This window comes from Salvia splendens, chromosome 9, assembly GCF_004379255.2.
Source record: "Salvia splendens isolate huo1 chromosome 9, SspV2, whole genome shotgun sequence".
Taxonomy (NCBI): Eukaryota; Viridiplantae; Streptophyta; class Magnoliopsida; order Lamiales; family Lamiaceae; genus Salvia; species Salvia splendens.
This window is the reverse complement of record NC_056040.1, coordinates 8,412,540-8,434,036: the sequence shown is the minus strand read 5'-3', so window position 1 is coordinate 8,434,036 and position 21,497 is coordinate 8,412,540. Positions and strand designations below refer to the sequence as shown.

Below are 21,497 nucleotides of genomic sequence, written 5' to 3'. Positions count from 1 at the left end.
TTGAGTCCGTCTTTTGAAACCCAACAACCCAGAAACTTTCCCGAATCTACCAAAAAGGTACACTTTTGGGGATTAAGTTTGAGGTTGGCTTTCTTGAGCACGTTGAGAGTGGACTTGAGGTTGTGCTCGTACTCCGAGGTGCTTTTGCTCTTGACGACTATATCGTCAACATACACTTCGACCTCCTTTCCAATCAGGTGCCGAAAAAGCTTGTCTACCATCCTTTGATAAGTGGCTCCGGCATTCTTTAAACCGAATGGCATCTTTTTATAAGCGAAAATGCCGAAATCAGTAATGAAGGCCGTTTTTGAAGCGTCAATCTCATCCATTAAAACCTGATGGTATCCTTTGTATAGATCAAGAAAACAAAAAATTTCAAAGCCTATCAGAGCTTCTACTTTTTTATCTATGTTCGGAAGGGGATAGCAATCTTTGGGACAGTGCTTATTTAGATCGGTGAAATCTATGCACATCCGCCATCCTCCTTCCTTTTTCTTGATCATGACAGGATTGGCCACCCACGAAGGATACTTCACTTCGAATAACACATCCGCCTTCAATAATTGACGGACTTCGTCATGGATGACTTGACTTCGTTCTGCCGCAAAGAGTCTTTGCTTCTGTTTTATCGGCCGGACCGAAGGATCAATATTTAAACGATGAGTGATTACCTCGGGGGGCACTCCGGTCATGTCCAACGGAGACCATGCAAAGACGTCTTTGTACTCCTTGAGGAGCTGGATGGTTTTTTTCCCGAAGTAGAGGCGTTCCCGCGAAGCCGATCTTAACTGTTCTGGATGGATCGTCTTCGTACAGCTGAACTGTCATCGAATTCGGCTCCGGTATGACTTCGGTCATTGCCTCTGACTCCGGCTGCTGTGATTGCTATGCTTGGTGGTGCCGATCTGACTGCTCGGCACTTCTAAGCGCAATTTGCAGACATTCCTTTGCTCTCTTTTGGTCACCTCGGATGACCGCTATCCCTCCCTTAGTAGGGATCTTGATGGTGAGGTGATAAGTGGAGCAAATGGCCCGAACTGTGTTGAGCCAGTCTCTTCCCAGGATGACGTTGTACGGGGACCGAGCTTTCACCACGAAAAACTCAATCATCGTACTGGAGCTAGTAGGCGCTTTCCCCACCGTGATCGGAAGGCTGATAATACCTTCAGGGCGGGTGTCCTCCTGGGCGAAGCTCTTCAGGGGAAGCGGAGCCGGGCTGAGCCGAGCTGGGTCCACTTCTAGTTTGTCGAAGCATTCTTTAAAAAGAATGCTGACTGACGCTCCTGTATCCACAAACACCCTGTGGATCAGTTTGTTTGCCACTCCGGCTTGGATGACAATGGCGTCTTGGTGAGGAGAGATGGCCGGGACGGGATCAGCATCCGAGAACGTAATCACTTCGTCCTGCTTCAGCCTTTTATGCGTTGGCTCCTCTCGATTGGAGCCCCTGCGCTCTGACTTCAGGGACGACTTGGTCTTCCCGGCAGGGAGAGCGTCAATAGTCAGGATTACTCCATCGTATTGCGGCTCGTCATCGTCTTCGGGATCCGGCTGCCTTTTCGGATCCTGAGGAGCGCAGTTCGCACCTCTCTGCTTCTTATTCTTCTTTGACTGCTTGCTTTGGTATTTTTTCAATGTCCCTGCCCTCACAAGAACATCGATACCTGCAGCCAAGTTTCTGCACTCCTCGGTATCGTGACCGTGGTCTTGATGGTAGGAGCAGTAGTTATCCTGGGGTCGGCGCGCGGCAGATTTCGTCATCCGCTTCGGCTTTTCGAACAGGTCAGAGTGTAGTTCGAAAATTTCCGCTCTCGGCTTGTTCAGCGGTACGAACTGAGCGGGCGGCTTCTCGGGATTGAGACGGGGTCCCAATCTGTCTTGCACCGGAGTCCTTTGAATCCTTTCAAAAGGAGTTCGGCGAGGATGTCCCTGATCGCCAAAAGGAGTCCGGCGAGGATGTCCCTGATCGCTATGATCGGGCTTCCTCCTGTCTCCTCGGGACGATGAGCTGTCTAACGACCGTTTGCGACGGTCTGCCTCATCGGCCCGGGAGTACTGGTCCGCAATGTCCCACATTTCCTGAGCTGTCTGCGGACCGCACTCAACGAGCTTCCTGTAGAGAGCTCCGGGCAGGATTCCATTTTGGAATGCCGAGATGACAAGCAGATCGTTGAGATCGTCCACTTGCAGGCATTCCTTGTGGAATCTTGTCATAAAGTCGCTGATTTTTTCGTCGCGACCTTGACGAATGGAAAGCAGCTGAGCCGAAGTGATTCGGGCTTCCGCTTTCTGAAAGAACCTCCTGTGGAAGGCATCCATTAGATCTCGGTAAGATCTGATGCTGCCCTGGGGGAGGCTATCGAACCACCTTCTCGCGTTCCCGATGAGCAGCTCGGGAAATAGCTTGCACATGTGGACCTCGTTGAGACCCTGGTTCGCCATGTTATATTGATAGCGCCCCAAGAAATCGTGAGGGTCCACGAGCCCGTCGTAAGTCATCGACGGAGTTCGGTAGTTCTGTGGTAGGGGAGTTCGGGTGATGTCGTCCGAGAACGGAGTCTTCAGTGCTCCGTACACGGCGAATCCGATATCTCGTCGGTATGGAGGAGATTGAGTTCTCCTGTGATTCCGGTACCGAGGAAGAACAGGAATATGTCGGGGTTGAGGATTCTTCTTCCTGGAAGACACGGCACTACTGCGGTAGTGACTTTCATGTCTGGATGAGGAAGGAGAATCCTCCGTTTTCGTCTTCGGCTCTTGGCTCTTTTGCAGGAAGGCTAAGAACTCATCCTGCTTCTCAGCCAAGAACAGCTTGACAGCCTCATTCAAATCAGGCTGCTGGGAAGACTCAGTGGGACGATTTTTGGAGCGGCCTGTTCCTTCGCCATGAGAACTGGTGGTGGATTTATCCCTAGGCTGTTTTCCAGACCTATGGGATGGATTGGCTTCCTCCTGGTTCTCCCGGGCAGGAATGCGGGTACTCTGCGATCTGGTATGCATTTTTTGGGTGGAAAAAATGGATCAAAAATTCGCTTTATCACAAATTTTGTTCTCTGCTTCCCACAGACGGCGCCAGTGATGATTCCGCGAATTATTGATGATGATAAATGCTCGTAAAAATAAATCACGACACAGAGAATTTAACGTGGTTCGATTTACTGAGGTAAATCTACGTCCACGGGGAGAAATGGGGGCAGGTTTGTATTGCTTGATCTGCCAAATACAGCTTACAACACAGACTTGCTATATGATTGTTTCTCTAGAGAGATTCTAACCTCTTCTATCAGATCTAAGTTCTATTTATATAATGAATTCAGATCATGGCTTGCATCACCACCCTAAGTCGTGGATGTCGTGTAGGTTATGGCCTAAGATCGTGGGTGAAGCGTAGGTCATGGCCTACGATCGTGGCCTGAACTGACATCACGTGGTAGTGGGTGTGTTGGACATCCTGTATGGGTCCACTAACTCCTTGTTCGGCCGAATACCGAGACCGAACTGCTTTGGTTGCCGATCTGAGAGTAGAGCTTGATGCCGACCTGAGAGCAGAGCTTGATTGGTTGGCTTTTACCGAGCTGTAGGCTGAGGCCGAACTCTTTGGTAATGCCGAACTGAACTCTTGGGCTTTGGGCTGGCCGAGCTGTCACTGCTATTGGGCTGGCCGAGCTGTCACTGCTATTGGGCTTGTTTAGTACGTACCCCATCAAGTAGCAATAATAATCATCTATTGCCACTAATTAATAAAAATCAGAATCATATTTTAATAATTTTAGTTTTATATTTCTCGCTTTTTATTGAAACAAGTATAACGAATAATAGAGTTTCGCTTTATCGACAGGATAATGAATAAAATCCAGTAAGACTTTGAGTGCCCGAAATAAACAATCTGTTAAAATACCCCATTTCTCCAATCAAATCTATTGCATGACATGTGACAAAATTGTACTACCTTCGTTAATAAAATGTAATAGAGATAACTGTAGACTGTAGTAGATGATCCCACAGTAAAAACATTCGAGTACTAGACACTAGTAGTCTAGTACTTTTTTTTGTTAGGGAGATAATATACATACCCTGAGTCCCATAAAAATATGGGCAATGAATATGACAGAGAAATTAAGATCAAATTGGTAAAGTAAGAGAGAAGAAGAAAAATGCATGGTAAAGTAAGAGAGAAGAGGAGAATGATAGTTAAAGTAGTGTTAGTGGATAGTGGGACCTACATTATTAAATTGATATAACTTTTCAAAAATGGAACGCACATATTTTTGTGGACGTACGAAAATGAAAAATGCACATATTTTTATGGGACGGAGGGAGTACTATTTCCATCCAAAATGAAAACCTTTAATCCTTATCTCTTTTACTAATAACATTTCAATCATTTTTTAAAATTTATATATCTCTTTTATTTTATCAATTTTGCATTCAACTAGTGCCGTTCACAACTAAAACTATTACTCCCCTCCATCCGCCATTAGGAGTCCCATTTCATGGTGGCACGAGTTTTAAGAAACGTTAAGAAAAGTGAGGCGAAAAAAGTTAGTGGAATAGAGTCTCACTTGTATATATTAATTTTAAATGAAATGTGAGTGAAATGAGTTAGTGGAAGGTGAGACTTTATTATCATTTATGGTAAAAGTGAATCGGGTCTCCTATTTGTGGAGGGACTAAAATGGAAAAACGGAACTCTTATTCGCGGATGGATGGAGTATTTTATAGACGAGTGTAGTAAAAAAAGATAAATTGCAATGAAGTTGAGTAAAATTCTAGTAATTGACAACTTTAAAATCTGAATGGATAAAACTGTGAAGTTTCACAATTATCACACAACAATAGAATTTGTGAAGTTGTATGTGTAAGAGCATCTCTAGTGGTTAGCGGACAAGTAATAGCTCAGCCATGCCATATTAGCAGCACTAAATTCCTCATGCCACATCAGCAGGATAAGCAACTGGACAAGCAATTGCCTAGCCATAGCCTTGCCACATCATCAGCACTAAAAACAAATAATTAAACAATCATACAAAATACGGAATTAAATTTACGACACATATACGGGAAAATTCTCTAATAATATTAAACTTTAAAAAAAACATTAATTATAAAAAAGTAAAAAAAATTACATTACTTAAAAAAATCCTAATCCACGCACGGGCCACCCCTCCGCCGCCGCCTCACTCCTCGCCGTCGTCGCCGCTATACGGGACCCCAAAATCTGCGGCATCTGAGCCCGCGTCAGAGCCCCCGACCTGTGCCGCGCCGGGATTCAAATCCTGTCGCATACTCACGAGCACAGCGTGAAAAAAACTCTTCTCCTCGGGGTCAGTTGCATTCTTCCATTGATCTATGACCTTGATCATCTGAGCCCGCGCTTGTTGACGCGCCAAGAAGACGAGGTCGGCTGTCGAGCTGCCAATAGGGGGGATGCCGACTGGACCTCCTGGGACCTCTGGCGAGGGCGTTGCGCCCGTCTTTGACCAACCGGGCGAGTGCGGCGAGTAAATGAGGGAGGGGACGGGGTCTCCAAAGCATCTTCGGGGAGGTCGTGGGAACCGCCGCTGCTACCTCCGGCGTAATCACCTGAATAGTTCAGGCGCTGCTTCTTCGGCCAGCCCACGTCGACACCTGCCCGAAACTTCTCGGAGTCCATTAGCACCTCGTAGCAGTTCCAGTAGTTGAAGTCCTTGTAAAGCCCGGGCTGGGGGAACTCTTTCTCCGCCAGCCTCCTGCAGTCGTCGTCAGTTTGGCGGCTGGACTTCATTCGGAGGGCGTTGGTGTACAAGCCCGAAAATCGGGAGACCCCAGACCGGATTCGGTCCCACCCCTTCCGGCACTCCTCCCCGCTGCGTGGCCTCCCCTCTGGGCAAAATGCCTGGTAGGCTGCTGCTATTTTAGCCCACAAGTTAACGATCCTCTGATTGTTCGAGGCGAGAGGGTCATCGCAAACACTCACCCACGCCTTGGACAGCGCGACGTTCTCCGCGTCTGTCCACTTCCTCCGTACCTCCGGCTGCGACGACTCGCCGACCACCTTCTTCCCCTTCTTGTTCTTGGGCGCACCCTGACCCCGCCCCACGGGAGTGTCCGGTGCCCTGAGATCTATACCCAACTCATCTAAGGAGAAGGTATCAATCCCCTAGAACTGCGTCTTCGCTGGGGTCGATGTGTGCGAAGCAGCAGTACCAAAATCAAAGCTGGGGCGATAGACGTCAGAGCCCCCCGGCGTCCCCTGCCCCCACGGTGTACCCTGCGTCCCCTGCATCCCCGGCGTCCCCTGCATCGCCGGGTACCCCGGGGTCGCCTGCATCCCGGGTGCCCACCCCGACATCATCGGCATCCCGGGATGCATCCCCGGTCCCCCCTGACCCCCCGGCGTCCCCTGCCATCCCGGCATACCACCACCAGATGCCATCCCGGGCATCATCTGCTGCCTATGGTACATGTTGTTGTAGTACCCGGGCATCTGATTCCATCCACCTCCCACGGGGACCGTGGGAGTTTGCGACCCGCTCGACCCTGAATTTGGCTCGTTGTTGAGATCCATTTCACGTTGTTGATCTTGTACAGAAATTAATATAGAGAGAGTACTCGTTAAAACAAGTGGTGCGAATGAAAATGTCGCGCAAATCGCGTATATATAGTGTTTCGAAAATTTTAAAAAAAATTGGCTCGCCGGTTCCTCGCCGATCTGGAGGCTGCAATAGCGGCGAGCGCCAGGGAATTGCCGTTCCCTCGCCGAAATTCTCGCCGATTTGGCGCTCGCCAGCTGCAATAGTTCGGCGAGGGCCAAAAATCAGCGAGCCGCTCGCTAGCCGACCACCGGAGATGCTCTAATGATGCTGGAAAATTACATATGAATATGACCACTAACAAATTAAACGATATCAGTATTTATAAGACACAGTACTCCAGTAGTATCATTTTATTAAAAAAAATATAAATATATAATACGCATGTAACTTAACTTTATTCTATAAAATAATCTATACTAATATAAAAGGGGAGTTTTGGGACGTTTTGAATAGTTATTTTATGTCAGGGATATGAATGCAATTTTAAAATAATGAAGAGAACGGTTCCTAAAGAATAACTCAATTGCAATTTTGAAACGGCTCCCACTAACTACAATGATAAATAATGTAATTTAAGCCGCCATTAAGATGTAACCGATTCCATGGACAAAAAATAATGAAGACAATATGAATGTATTCTAATGATGTAATTTAGGCAGCCCATTAGCATACAACGTGAGAGTATTCTAACGATGTAATTTAGCTAGCCAATTAGCATTTAATTTAGGCAGTCAATTAGCGTTTAATTTAAAATGATTCTCCTCTAATCATAAAATATTTTTACCATTAATTAATTAATTATAATTAAATCATTCTCCTCTAATCGTAAAATATTTTTACCATTAATTAATTAATCTATGCGTCTATACAAAATTGGAGTTTTGAAGAAAATAATAAAATTATCATTTTTGAATTTTATAATAAAATTAGAAAAACTAGAAGATTTATTTAAAGATAAATTGACTACCCGTTTTGAACTTTTTTTTATAATAGTAGTAATTCGGAGAAGTGGAAAGATTTTTGCTGATAAACTGACTACCCATTAAAAAAGTTTGAAGTTAAGTATTTAGAAAAAAATATGGGAGGGTGACATTAATACAATTAAAATTCTATCAATAAAGTTTACGAATATTGTGTATCAAAATTAATTTTCAGTTTCAGGAATAAAACAGACTATTAATTAGGAGCATTGACCCTCCACCATGATTGATTATTTACTGCCTATTCTTTTACTCATAGCTTTTGCATCTATATATATGTAAATTTTATATCAATATTTAATGTAGTAAAGTAACTGGAAATTTTTGAGATGGTGCTTCAGTGGCCGAAATTGCTCCCAATTAATTTTCAAAATTTATTATAAATATTATAGTGTAAATAATGGAACGTCCAATTTTATTATGCATTTAATATCCAAAATTCGTGTAAAGTAAATTGTAAGATTTGGAGCGTTACTTGAAGTACAATGGCCAATGTTGAAATTTAATAGTAGTAATAATGCATTGATATAAAATTTAAAACTGCAATTTTGTGGGGTTTTAATAATGAAAATGAAAAGTTTTGGACGAGGCTCCTATTATTCTATTTTTTGGACTATAAATATCCACTACTTGCTGCCTTTTTTCATTACTCTCTAACAATATAGTTTTAATATGAAGTCATTTTACATGGTGTTTTTCCTCTTTTGTCTGTTATTAAAGTTTGTTTTGCATCCAAAATTCGCTCTCATCAGTTTATGCACTCTATTTTCTTCATGATTGTGTTAATTTGTTAAAATCCAATGATTACGTTGTATCTCTATTCAATCTTTCATTTCCAAAATTGAGAAGATTGTGTACATACATATAGAGTTATATTATTCCATAGTTCTATGAATTTAATGGATTTAACTCCTATTGTTTCTATGTCAATTGTTTTATTCGAAATTTCATTTTTTGGGGGGGGTTACACTGTTACGAATACATTTTATTTTCTGAAATTGTATTCGAATGTCAATATTTTATTTTATTTTATAAATATAAAAAGTGTTTATCATTTATCTCAGGAAACAATATAGATTAAGAATGGAAGGCTCGGAAGGGGAAGAAAAAGAAACCGATATAGAAGAACGACGGAAGCACTTCCAAAGGATTTGATGGTGAATATTCTGCTGGCAAGATAAAGATGAGGCAATGGTATAACATAGAGAGAAGAGGGAGGACTGCATAAACAGAAGAGGAAGGGCTGCAAGCTTAGCAATGTTTTATTTTAATGAATTTAGGATATAAACATTTGTATGCAAAATTGTAGTACTAATATTGAAAACGGTAGGGATATTTTCCATGTGCAATATAATTGTTCGGTATAATATCTATATATCATATTACTTTTATATTTTGAATTATATTTACCTGTATTATAGATCTAAATTAGTTACAATCTATCACTATAATTATGCATCTATCCCTAGAATTATGGAATTAAATTAGTGTTAGGTTTTGAATTTTCAAACAAAATTCTATTCATTTAAAGTTTAATTATATATTACAAAATTGTATTCGTGGATTCAGTTAAGATTTGAAAATTAATTCTACAATAATTACTTGAACTAATTTTTATTTGAATATAATATTGACATTAATTGACTATGTATTATTTTAATTTCTTTATTTTGCTATTCTTATTATTGTACTTTTGGGGTTGTTTACAATACTTTTTTTCATAATTTACGAATTAATATTATTTTATTTACTAAAGTTAAGTTTTATTAATATTTATTTTAAAGTTAAAGGTTTAGGATTTAGGTTTCATAGTTTGGGTTTTTACTGAATAGGGTCACTATATTGCAATGAAATGAAGCTCGACTAGGAAGTGTCTCACCAGTGCAATTATAGCTTTTGATAAAAAATATCTTAGAACTCATTAGGAGAAGTGGTAATTATACATTCTTTAGGTTTTTTTTGTTTTGTGTGATGTAAATTTGCTTTATTTTTTAGTCTCACGGTCAGAGTCATTTTTTCATTTTATAAAAATAATGTAAAGTATTATTTTCCACGTGTTTATATTTTAGCTGAATCTTAACTTCCTTCGTTTGTTTTTACTAAGCTAGCCATATTAAAACTTAAACTAAAAACAAACGTTTTTCTGGAAAAAAAAATGGAGTAACATTTTTCCGCAGCAATACAAAATCAATTGATTTAAATTCTTTTTTATTACTAATAGATTATAATGTGAAAGGTCAAACAATTTGTAACTCATTTATTATTAATTTACTTTAAAACAACTAATTTTAAATTTTTTTACATTCTAAATTTAATATTTTAAAATTAATATTTTAGTTAATTAATTACATTCTAAAATTAATATTTTTAAGTTATTTTAGTTCGTGCATAGCACGGGTGTAATACTAGTTAAAAATAAATCAGAACATCTAAGTCACACATAAATTTACGTCATTTTTTCTGTCAAATACAGTATAAAATAAATATGCAAAAACCAGATTAATGAAAACTGAAGACTGAAAACTGAATTCCAATGTGGAACATATTTTATGACAAAGAAAAACCGTGGAAAAGAGTTGGGGTGTTTCGTTAGAAAGAAAATGGCTGGAAATATAAGGAGATGGGCGAGTTCGGTATGCACCGTCCTCTTTCCCATTTCCAGTATCCATTAAAATACTAATTATAACCTTCTCAGAAGAAAAGTACTAATAATTCTTCAGAAAAGTCTAACTCTTTTCGTTTCTGATTCCGGATCAAATTCCCTTTTCTTTCCGAAACAGATTCTGAATCCTGGCGATGAAGTAAGTTGCCAAGTCTCTAGTTTTTGCTGCTCGTCTATCTCTTGGACTAACCCGGTAAGTGGGAATAGAAAAGGATGTTCGAGTGTGCCAAAGTTACAAATTTGATGTTTTTGGTACCTTTTAAAGACGAGTGAGATGATGGGTTTTGACTGTCATTTCACATTTTTGCTTAGATTGGAAGTTTCTTTGTAGATAGTGTATATTGCGTCGTGTATCGATGTCTCTTCTTGTCCTTATCTCAATGTTTTGGAGTTGAGTGTATCTAATAAATATGGAGTTATATCAGATAAAATATTAGGTATAATTTGATAAGAGCAATTTGAAAGAGACCTCCATGATCTTTCAGTGTCGATCCACCGTTTACCAGTACGCTGTTTCGTCTCTCTCGAAGCCGCCTTGCTTTAAATTTTATCGAATTCACATTTTAATTGTGACTTTTCTTAGGGTGTATACTGTTGAATAACTCAGGCATCTATATAATAGTGCTGAATTTGGTTTATCCTATTTTTATTGTTGCGAGGTTTTCTTGATTCCTGATTTTCTCTTGTAATAATTGGACTTGTCATTTTTGGTTGGGAATTGGGATGCTTTATGTCGGAACTTTTGGATTATAAATTGACTGGTTTCTGTGATTCACTTTGTGGTGTAGGAGGATTTGATAATTGTGGAATTTTTTGGGGGATTTTTTTTCCTGAGTTTCTGACTTGATGGGAAATAAAAATTCGAGCGAGGGGAGTTGGCCGCCGGCTTCAACAACCCAGTCCAGTTCTTCTTCGGGATGGCAGCACGATTATTCTCAGGCATCGGTTTCGCAGTATGCACAAAATTATCCTAAGCCGAATCAACCTTCAACAACTGGTTCTAGTTCATCTGCAGGGTGGCAGAATGATGGCATAAACACTGAATCATCGAGTTCACAATATGATGATCAGAACCCTCCCATAGCGTATCCGTATCAAGCACCAGCACCAGCAGGATATCCTCATAACCCTCCTGTAGCGTATCCGTATCAGCATCCAGCAGCAGAAGGATATCCCCCTGTTAACCAGTTCAACGCTCCGCCCCAAGATCATGCGCCTCCACCACCTGTTCCCGCCCCTTACCATATGCCTACTTCTCAAGTACATGTACCAAACAAGAGGTTTGATAAGAGGTATTCAAGGATTGCTGACAACTATCACTCATTAGAGGAGGTACGTGTGGTATTCTGTGGTGGAAGACCTCAGAATTGGTGGTTTTATCTGATATCGCGTGTGATATGTTTGAATACTGTTTTGTCTCCCCGTTGAAATGAATTGGCTGGATGAAAAATCTGACCTTCCCAAGACTGGGGAGGTTTAGCTTCAATATCATCTCCATATAAAATGCACATGAAATTTTCACCTTTGGTAGCTAAAGTTTGGACAAGACTGGCAGAACTATATAAGTTCTCGAGTCCAATTTCTCTGACAAATCTGCAACTTTTATGTGCCTTTGTTGCACTTTCAGAAAATCATTTTGGGAAATGAATAATGAAAGATACATCAAATTCTTCCTTCAATTTGACTTATCATCTAAATGTTGAGATATCTATAATTTGAGTACTAGGGATGACATATGAATAGTTGCTGACAATTTGATGGCCAGATTTACGTGGAGGTAGCTGGGGTGGTCAAATTATTCTTATCTGAATGACCATATGTTGAGTGTGTATAAGTTTTTTTTTATTTCTATTGTCATTTTTTCAAACACACATTTCTTTATATTTTCAATACCGTGGCCTATACGAACACACAAATATATATATATATATATATATATATATATATATAGGGAGATGATCAAAATAAGTATGTGTTTAAATCCAGAAATGCAGACCAAATCTTGGCCCTAGGATTAGATGATCTAATGGTCAATAATTAACCAAAAACACGGAATGTCATAATTAAGCAATTTTAGGTCATATTATAATATTTGGGTTTAATGTCATGCTAAGATCGTTTTAGGTCATGCTTTGTTAGCATGACCTAAAAATTACCTAATTATGACCTAAAAGTGACCTAATTATGATATTGTTCTGCGTTTCTGTATTTAAATCTAGTTTTGCATAGATCAAAACCCTATATATATATATATATATATATATATAGGGTTGTGATCAATTGAGATATTTTAGCCTAATTGAGAATTGAGATGCATTATAAGCCACTCATTTTTATTAAATGAGTGGTCCAGAATTTGCCACATGAAAATATTTTTACATTAATTAATTATGAAAGGGCAGATTTGTAATTTCATCATACATTTTATTTAATAAATATTTTTTTATTTTTTATAAAAAAATTATTTTTTTTTCGATTTTTTATTTTTTTTTATTTTTTTTAATTTTTTAATTTTTTTAATTTTTATTTTTTTTTGTCAACTACATATACAATTCATGTCAACTACACACATATAATGTCAACTACATATACAATTCATGTCAACTACACATATATAATGTCAACTACATATACAATTCATGTCAACTACACATATATAATGTCAACTATAAGCTGTTGACATTTGATGTGCAGGCTATTGACATTTGATGTGCAGGGCTATTGACATTTGATGTGCAGGCTACACATCGTAGTTGACATAATGTCTCACTAGTTGACATCGCGCGAAAATTAAAAATAATTAAAAAAATAATTAAAAAAAATTTAAAAAAATTTTAAAAATTTAAAAAAAAAATTAAAAAAATAAAAAAAATTACATTTTTTTTAGTTGTTGACATTTTAATACGAGTTGTTGACATTTGATATTTTGGCTATTGAAATGAAATGACGATAATACCCCTTAGTTGACATAATCTACTTGCAGTTGACATTTCAAAATGAGTGACTGAAAATGCATCTCAATTCTCAATTAAGCTAAAAAATCTCAACCTAACAGGACCCTATATATATATATATATATATTGCATTTCTGGATTTAAATGCATTTTTATTTTGATCATCTCCCTATATATATATATATATATGTATGTATGAGTCTTGAGAATTAGTGTTGTTGAGGAGATTCAAATATCAGATCTGATTTCTGCAGGTTTCTGAAGCTCTTGCACAAGCTGGTCTTGAGTCTTCAAACCTAATTATTGGGATTGATTTTACAAAGAGCAATGAATGGACTGGTAGGTTTATGTATCCATATAGATTAATTACATTACTAGAACTTCTGGATAAATACTCTAAACTTGGTTTCATTTTTAGGCAAGAATTCATATAATGGTAAAAGCTTACATCACATTGGAGGTGGTCTGAATCCCTACGAACAAGCCATAAGCATTGTAGGGAAAACCTTGGCAGCTTTTGATGACGATAATTTGATCCCTTGTTATGGGTTTGGCGATGGTACTACGTGATAAATTGTGTCTTCTTAAATCTATAGTTTCTGTAGCAATATGTGATCTGTTTCTTTGTATAAATTGAACCTGGCAGCATCAACTCATGATCAAGATATATTTAGTTTTTATCCTAATGGAAGGCATTGCAACGGATTTGAGGAAGTTCTGCGCCGTTACAGAGAACTTGTTCCACATCTGAAGCTGGCAGGTTAACGATTTAATCCATGGTTAGCCTATCGTATGGAGCTTGTAGATCTTTTTGTCTTACAGTTACCTTGCTGCAGGCCCAACATCATTTGCACCAATAATCGAAATGGCTATGACTGTTGTTGAGCAGAAACGGGGCCAGTTCCATGTTTTAGTGATTATTGCAGATGGACAGGTATGCTACCTTCGTACGTTATTCAGGTAGAGTAGTTGTGAGTGAACTGCAGTAAAAAAAATTCCTCTTTCCTTTCAAATGAATGTTTATGTTGATATAGTTTTGCGTATTCTGAAATGTTGTGAAGCTCGAAGAAAAAGTTAAGAATTGAAGACTAAAAAATCATAGACTTTAGTTGCGACTTCCACACAATATGATTTTCTGGAATCTTTGTTTGAAGTGCTAATATTATGCTCACATATTTCAATATTTCGACATGTTGGGATTGGTTATTATTAATTGTTGTGAGAAGCTGATATTATCTTCTTAAGAGTTAGGATTTCAGCCAAGTCTACACTTGCAGGCACTAACTTACTCCTGATCTTTAATACTATATTTTTAATTTACACATCTCATTTATCCTGTCATTTGTATTTGTTTGTACTCGTCTCATTTATCCTGTCATCTTCTTAGGTCACCAGAAGTGTTGATACCCAACATGGTCAGCTGAGTCCGCAGGAGCAAAAGACTGTTCAAGCAATAGTCGAAGCTAGGTATTATTAGTAAACACGAGCTATATTCTGTTTATCAACTTTGGAATGAACATGTTGAAGTAATGTTGCTATAATACCTGCAGCAAGTTGCCTCTATCCGTTGTTTTGGTCGGGGTTGGAGATGGCCCCTGGGATACGATGAAGGAATTTGATGACTATATACCTGCAAGGGAGTTCGATAATTTCCAGGTGAATCTCTTCTTCAGATTATACATCTTTAATTCGTTAGTATGTACTATATTTTTCACTGATATGCTATTTGAGCGTTTAGTTTGTCAACTTCATGGAGATTATGGCTAAAAATACACAACAAACTCGGAAAGAAACAGAGTTTGCGCTTGCAGCATTGATGGAAATCCCTACTCAGTATAAAGCAACGATAGAGCTTAATCTGTTGGGGTAATTCTCTCACGTCTGTTTACTTGTGTGTGTCTCTTCATCTTGTCTGTACCCGCAACGATCCCTTTTAGTCTATTTGCAACGCTCTGATTACTTGTCCATGTTTTGGGCATTTCAGTGGAAGCAAAGGGAACATTCCGGAGAGATTTGCACTTCCTCCTCCTGTCTATGGCACAGCAGCATTTGGCGGCAATTCAACGCCCTCACCCACGCCAGCAGATGCTTATCAGTACAGCTCTAGTTCATACTACGAGTACACTGCTCCTGCTGCTATAGCTCCTCCCGCTGCAAGTTCTAACTACGAACACCAGGTAAATACGCACAATCATTTTTACACCTATGAGAACAAATCATATGTTTTGTAATATCAAATCTACCCTCATCATTTTCTGTCTATCCAAGATTTATATCAAGAACTAAATTACGAGCTCGATATGCAGATTTGTCCCATATGCCTTAGTAATCCGAAGGACATGGTTTTTGGTTGCGGTCATCAGGTAATCTATTTCTTTGATCTGCAATTCTAACGGAACAGTGATTTGTACGGAGATGCAATAGGACTGGACTAAAATCTCTTGTATTTTTAGACGTGTTGCCGGTGTGGACAAGACCTTCAGCTATGCCCGGTATGCAGGAGTCGGATAGAGACAAGAATAAAGCTTTACTGAAGCCTCAAGTAAGTAGCTCGTCCAATGCAACGGTGCTAACCCTACCACATGATTCTTTATATTGGCCCTCGACGTCGTACAAATGAAGCCATAGCCTCTTTCACATTTTTTGGTTGCCAAAGAAAATGATGAAGAAAAGATCATATAAACACTGCTTGTTCGATTTTTTCACTGCCTCAGAAGAAGATTTGTGTGTAAATCTACTCGGAATTTGCAGATTTGGATACATTTTTTTTTGTTAATTCTCTGCTGTATATTCTCGTTTTTTATACGTGAAGGCCACATTTGGTGAACTGTGTGTAGTTAACTATGTAATGGAAACACAATTATACAAGTATATTTATGTTTAAATTTGTTTATTACTTGTATATATACTTGAAAGTAAAGAAGACGAACAGTGACAAGTCTTGGTAAAAAATAAGCATCGTATTAATGTAGATAATGAACGTACATTATTGCACGGAGTAATTCCTTGTAACTTGGCTCAGTTACTGAATCTCACACTATCACATTTACATAATTGTATCTACTTATTGTAATAATAAATGTAATTGGTTATACATAGTTGAGTCATAATTGTGAATGTAGTTGTCACAACCTTAAATTTGACAGTGTAACATGTTACATATTCGCATGACTCATTTACTATAGTACGAGTGATTAAGGTGTTTTGTGCATGATACGAGTAAACTCGTATCGAGAGATAACTGCGAGAGATCGCGGAGAAGATATTGGTTCGTTCGCGGGATCCTCCCGTCAAGCAGCCAATTATCGTTCAACTAGGGTTTTTTATAAAGTAAATTGCAGAGAAAAGTAAAAGACAATAAAAAGATAATTGTATTTCTTTAAATAATTCCTTCAAAAGATAACCAAGACTCATATTTATAATACTCCCTAATAACCTAACTTAGTGATCAAGAAATAGGAAATATATGGAAATCAATAATATATGGAATAATAGAGATATGGGGACATTATGTAGATATGCTCGTATCAACTCCCCCACGGTTAAAATTCACCTTGTCTTCAAGGTGGAAACCATGAAGCGACGACGAGAGTTAAAAGCCGGCGAGGTATCTCTTCCCGGATCAAATGCACACCGAACGGTAGAGCATCTCCCTTCATCACCTACATCAAAAATCATCAAAGGATGACCATTGTGGTTGCCAAAATTCATCGTTAAAATAGGAAGCTTGTCCACGCATCCCAGAATGCTCAAACACGACGTGTCCTTGCACGGAGGAATCCACCGTTTATCACCGTCAAGCGATGTTGGTCGAAGATTCATTCTTGCAACATCACCATCAATTGGATTCGCGTCATCATTAAAACCTATATCATCCAAATTGTGAAATTTCTCTGTAACTCTACTCTTGCCGAGAGAAGAACTAAAGCAGTCGCGTTTCACACCCTCTGAAATCCCCAATTTTATAGAACCGGGGAAAACAACAAGTACAAAATGAGGGACCGATGTTGGAATGGTATTGGACTGAGAGATCACGGCTAGTGGGAATGGGTCATCATCTAACAATTCGCCCTTATCTCCACTGATATCGGGGCTGCACGGAGGAGCTGGCGGGGGCAGATTCATGGACGAGACAACAGTTGTAGCGGCCAGTGGGGCGGCTGTGCGGAGATGGCTCGTCGGCCTCATTGCGGCTGGTGGATCGCCCAGGCAGCATTTGTTTGCATCCATCCGAGACGCCAATTGCTCGACAGTTGCGGTCAAGTGCTCAAGCTGTGAAACCAAGGCAGCCAACTGTAGGTTTGGTTCCAAATTCGGCGTCACCGGAACTTGTGGCATGCCGAGAGGCTCCAAACCCGGATATGGCGGTGGTTCCGGCAAATCGAAGCCCGTATAGGGTGGCTGCGCAGACAGCTGGTCAACAGCCTATTGCTGGTACGCTTCTAGTTGGTAGTAAGGATTCACGATCTGCTCGTCAATATTAGGATTCAAATGCTGAGGTTGTTGATACCATCCGGAATGACCGGCGATGAGGGCATCGTGAGAAAACTGATTCTGGACTAGTGGGGGCTGGTACTCAAATTAGCGGTTGTGATACTATGATGTTTGATAGGGCGTCAGCAAGTCCCAGCAGGTAGATGGCCAGTCGGTTGGAGATTCTTGAACATATGATCTGTACTCTTGCTGCAAGTGATACCAAGGCGGGTCCCAACAGGAAGGGGGTCGTGGCTGCGGCGGTTGTGTGTGGTGGTCGAATTGATGGCCCTGGTGGTAGGGATCGGGTTGTAATTGATCCGCCGCGCTAAACGACGACATATCGTATTGCAATCCTTGGTCGAGCGATTGCAACTCCCAGAATTGTTGTTGATGGTACATGTTGACGGATAGAGGCGTGGCAGTGGCAGAGACGGTGGTAATGCAGAGGATGAGAACCGATGAAAGCACCAGATGATACGAGTAAACTCGTATTGAGAGATGACTATGAGAGATCGCGGAGAAGATGTTGGTTCGTTCGCGGGATCCTCCCGTCGAGCAGCCAACTATCGTTCAACTAGGGTTTTTGAAAAAGTAAATTGCAGAGAAAAGTAAAAGACAATAAAAAGATAATTGTATTTCTTTAAATAATTCCTTCAAAAGATAACAAAGACTCATATTTATAATACTCCCTATAATTTAACTTAGTGATTAAGAAATAGAAAATATATGGAAATCAATAATATATGAAATAATAGAGATACGAGGATATTACATTATACATGTACCTAATTTATCATATCTTTTATGCTATGGCCTATAAGTAACAGATGAACAGAACACTAAAACAGAACCTAATAATCAAATCATTGCACATGTCATGTTTTGACCTTATCAATTCCCTGTCCTATTGTCATTTCCTACTATTGATTTCATTATTTTAATACTAGCAAAGTAGTAATCAAATTTTAATGTATTATTATATGAGTAATATAAACTAATTAGCATTTACTACGCAAAATGTAATGAAAAATACTTATGCCTAATTTTGAATAATAAGCCAAATAATAATTGCATTAACTAAAAAAAATTCCAATTAATTATAAGAGTTAATTAATTGCATTGGTGAATCTTAGTTAATAATTGAAAAAAATTAAACATCAAGTACGACATATCAAATTTGAGGAGAAATAATTGATAGTAGAATATGAAGCGGGTGACCAAAATTGAATTTGCCACATGTACTTCCCTATGGTCTATATTTAACATGTCAATGTGATTCCTATAAAAAATATAAAGTCCTGTCAAATTATTAATGATCAACAGGGTGGGTATGTTACTTGAGTGTTTTTTTTTTATTATTCACATATACTATCTTGCATTACTCGAAGACACCACTAGCATTGACGTCTTTCTCTTTAAATATATTGGTACATGGATGTGTTAAGATGACAACACTTATTAAAATGACATCATACCACGATTCTCGACCCTTGGATCTGGAAATTAGGCGATTGTTAAGGTGCCATGTGGCAGCAGGTTTTATTTAATTTTTATCATGAAAAATTGCTTAGGGGTAAACTTGGAACTCTATTTCCCAAATCAGTTACACGGCAGCAACAATCACACTATTTTTCATTCCAGATTCACCAAATCAGACTCCAAATGTCATCCAATTCTGGGGAAATTTTACGCGATGATGATGCGCATACCAATTTCACTCAATCCATTCCATACGAAACTGCTCAATCCATTCCAATTTCACTCAATTTTTGATTTACTGAATCTCGTTCATCTGATTTGGCCGACGACTCCATTCTCAATTTTATCTGTAATTTTGTGCACAGTTTTGGAGCGAATTGTTAATTAAAATCCATGAATTTCATTATGCAAGTCGTGATCTGTAATTGAACTGCATGAATTTTGATACGTAATTGAACTTCATGAATTTACTAAGTAATTGAACGCTCCGATTTGTAGATTTCGTTGTTAATTTCGCTGCTGGTTTCAGTTTTAGTTCACAATTTTTTTGCAGTGTTATTCATTGAATATTTGCAGTATTACCATGACGATGTTGCAGTTTACATATTATTGTAATAATTTTTGTTCTTGATGTAGTTTAATGAAACGATTGCAGACCACACTATTTGCTTCAATTTATTAAGTTACTAATTTCACACCACAGTAGGATTAATTATTAATTTTATACCATTGTTCCCAGGTTGCATTCCATTTAAGTAATTAATGTTTGTTGACGAGAATAATTTTATTTGTGTCGAGATTGCAGTACATCGCTATATGAGTTGTAGTGCACCAAATAACTAATTGATGCATAACTTTGTGACTTATTCCTTAGCTAGATTTAATCATAAGCATGTATAAGTAAAAGACATCAAAACAATTGCGAAAAAAAAATCAATTCAAATTACGTCACTAATATTTTCTTGGCCAAAATAAAACCACTATGTTTCAGCACAAGTAGCTACCAAAAAAAATATCAACCAAATCAGAATTCATGTTCAAAACACCAAGAGTTCATTCATTGGTCATGGTTTGTGGTAGTCCGCGACCATCTTCTCCACATCTATCAGTCCCTTCTTTTTCTTCTCCTGACGAGGTATGTAGTTCATTTTGAAGTTGAGTGGGGCATCGAAGCCATTTTTATAATATCCTTCTTCTGCTTCAAGTTTAAGTATCCATGACATTCGCAAACAATTCCGGCCTTCACCCCCTTATTTACTTTCACCAAAACTATAAAAAAAAAGAGTATTTCCATCATGATAACCAATACTTCAATATTGTAAATGATGCGCTGCAATATTTGGTGATAAACAATACTGCAATATTGTAAATGGTGCACTGCAATATATAATTAGTAGTACTGCAATATTGTAAATGATGCACTGCAATATTTGGTGATAAACAATACTGCAATATTGTAAATGATGCACTGCAATATGTAATCAACAATACTGCAATATTATTATCATGTATATAACTAGCACAACTCAGTTGTTGTTTGGGCATGCAACTATACAAATTCGTAAAAGATAAAATATATGAAACTGGAATTCCTAGATGCACATCACAACCAACCAAAATCTCAGTTCCTAAGTTTTCCAAAACATAAACAAAAATCTCGCAAAAACCTCAGATCTAAACAATAAATTTAGCAAACAAACACCAAACAACATTAAACAAGGCATAAATTGAATGAATAATACTTAAATCTCACAGCAACATCAAGGAATCGTGAACAAAAATCGATAAACACATACATAAATCTGCATACACAAACAGAGTAACATTCTCGAAACCTATTTCGATCAACACCAAACGAAATCCGATTAACATACATTGTGGACTGGTTTTGCCGTTTAGTTGTTGTAGGCGATCAGAATTCCTGAAATTAGCGGTAAATCTCGCGATTCACGATGCAGTGGTGGCTGGAAATCAAAGATTCACGGTGTACAGGTGGAGGCGGCGGGATTTAGTGAATTTGGGTTCTCTCAATTTGTGAATATCGTTGTGTGGGAGAGAGAGAGGGATTTGGAGAGTGGAGCTATTTTTGGGGGATATCCCCAATTTGATTTTATTTCAAATATATGAAATGACTTAAATGCCCACGACAGCAATGCCTAATACACTAGACAGCAATCTCTATTGTGTTCGCGAAATTTAATCTTGGGCATTGGATTTCCGGATCTAACGGTGTATATTGGTGTTATGTTGTTATCCTATCTATGGTGGAACCATAGTGTGCCCCGGTTGGTATAATACAAAAAAAAGGTCATCCGTTTAGTTTTTATTTTCTTTCTAAAATCACCCAAAATTTGAATTTGTCAAGCAAAGT

At 38.6% G+C, this 21,497-nt stretch overlaps 1 protein-coding gene and 1 long non-coding RNA gene across 2 annotated transcripts; one reads left to right on the top strand and one right to left on the bottom strand.

The window, feature by feature from the left end:
- Window positions 1–10,002: 10,002 nt before the first annotated feature.
- Window positions 10,003–16,056, top strand: LOC121749729 (E3 ubiquitin-protein ligase RGLG2-like). The gene is made up of 12 exons (XM_042144342.1): window positions 10,003–10,410; window positions 11,006–11,549; window positions 13,426–13,510; window positions 13,590–13,730; window positions 13,818–13,931; window positions 14,008–14,105; window positions 14,559–14,638; window positions 14,722–14,827; window positions 14,910–15,037; window positions 15,156–15,348; window positions 15,478–15,534; window positions 15,625–16,056. Exons 2-12 carry the CDS (start codon window positions 11,064–11,066, stop codon window positions 15,703–15,705), a joined length of 1,569 nt encoding a protein of 522 aa, XP_042000276.1. The 5' UTR covers window positions 10,003–10,410; window positions 11,006–11,063; the 3' UTR covers window positions 15,706–16,056.
- Window positions 16,057–20,049: 3,993 nt separating this feature from the next.
- On the bottom strand, window positions 20,050–21,210 carry LOC121747523. Its single transcript, XR_006039214.1, has 2 exons — window positions 21,001–21,210; window positions 20,050–20,395 (listed from the first exon to the last, which is right to left on the bottom strand). It is a non-coding gene; the product is annotated as an uncharacterized LOC121747523 (long non-coding RNA).
- Window positions 21,211–21,497: the final 287 nt, after the last annotated feature.

Coding starts and splice junctions, on each gene's coding strand:
- LOC121749729 (XM_042144342.1), top strand. CDS start 11,064: ATGGGAAATAAAAATTCGAGCGAGGGGAGTTGGCCGCCGGCTTCAACA. Junction 13,731..13,817: donor TTGTTATGGGTTTGGCGATG/GTACTACGTGAT, acceptor TGAACCTGGCAG/CATCAACTCATGATCAAGAT. Junction 15,535..15,624: donor TTTTTGGTTGCGGTCATCAG/GTAATCTATTTC, acceptor TTGTATTTTTAG/ACGTGTTGCCGGTGTGGACA.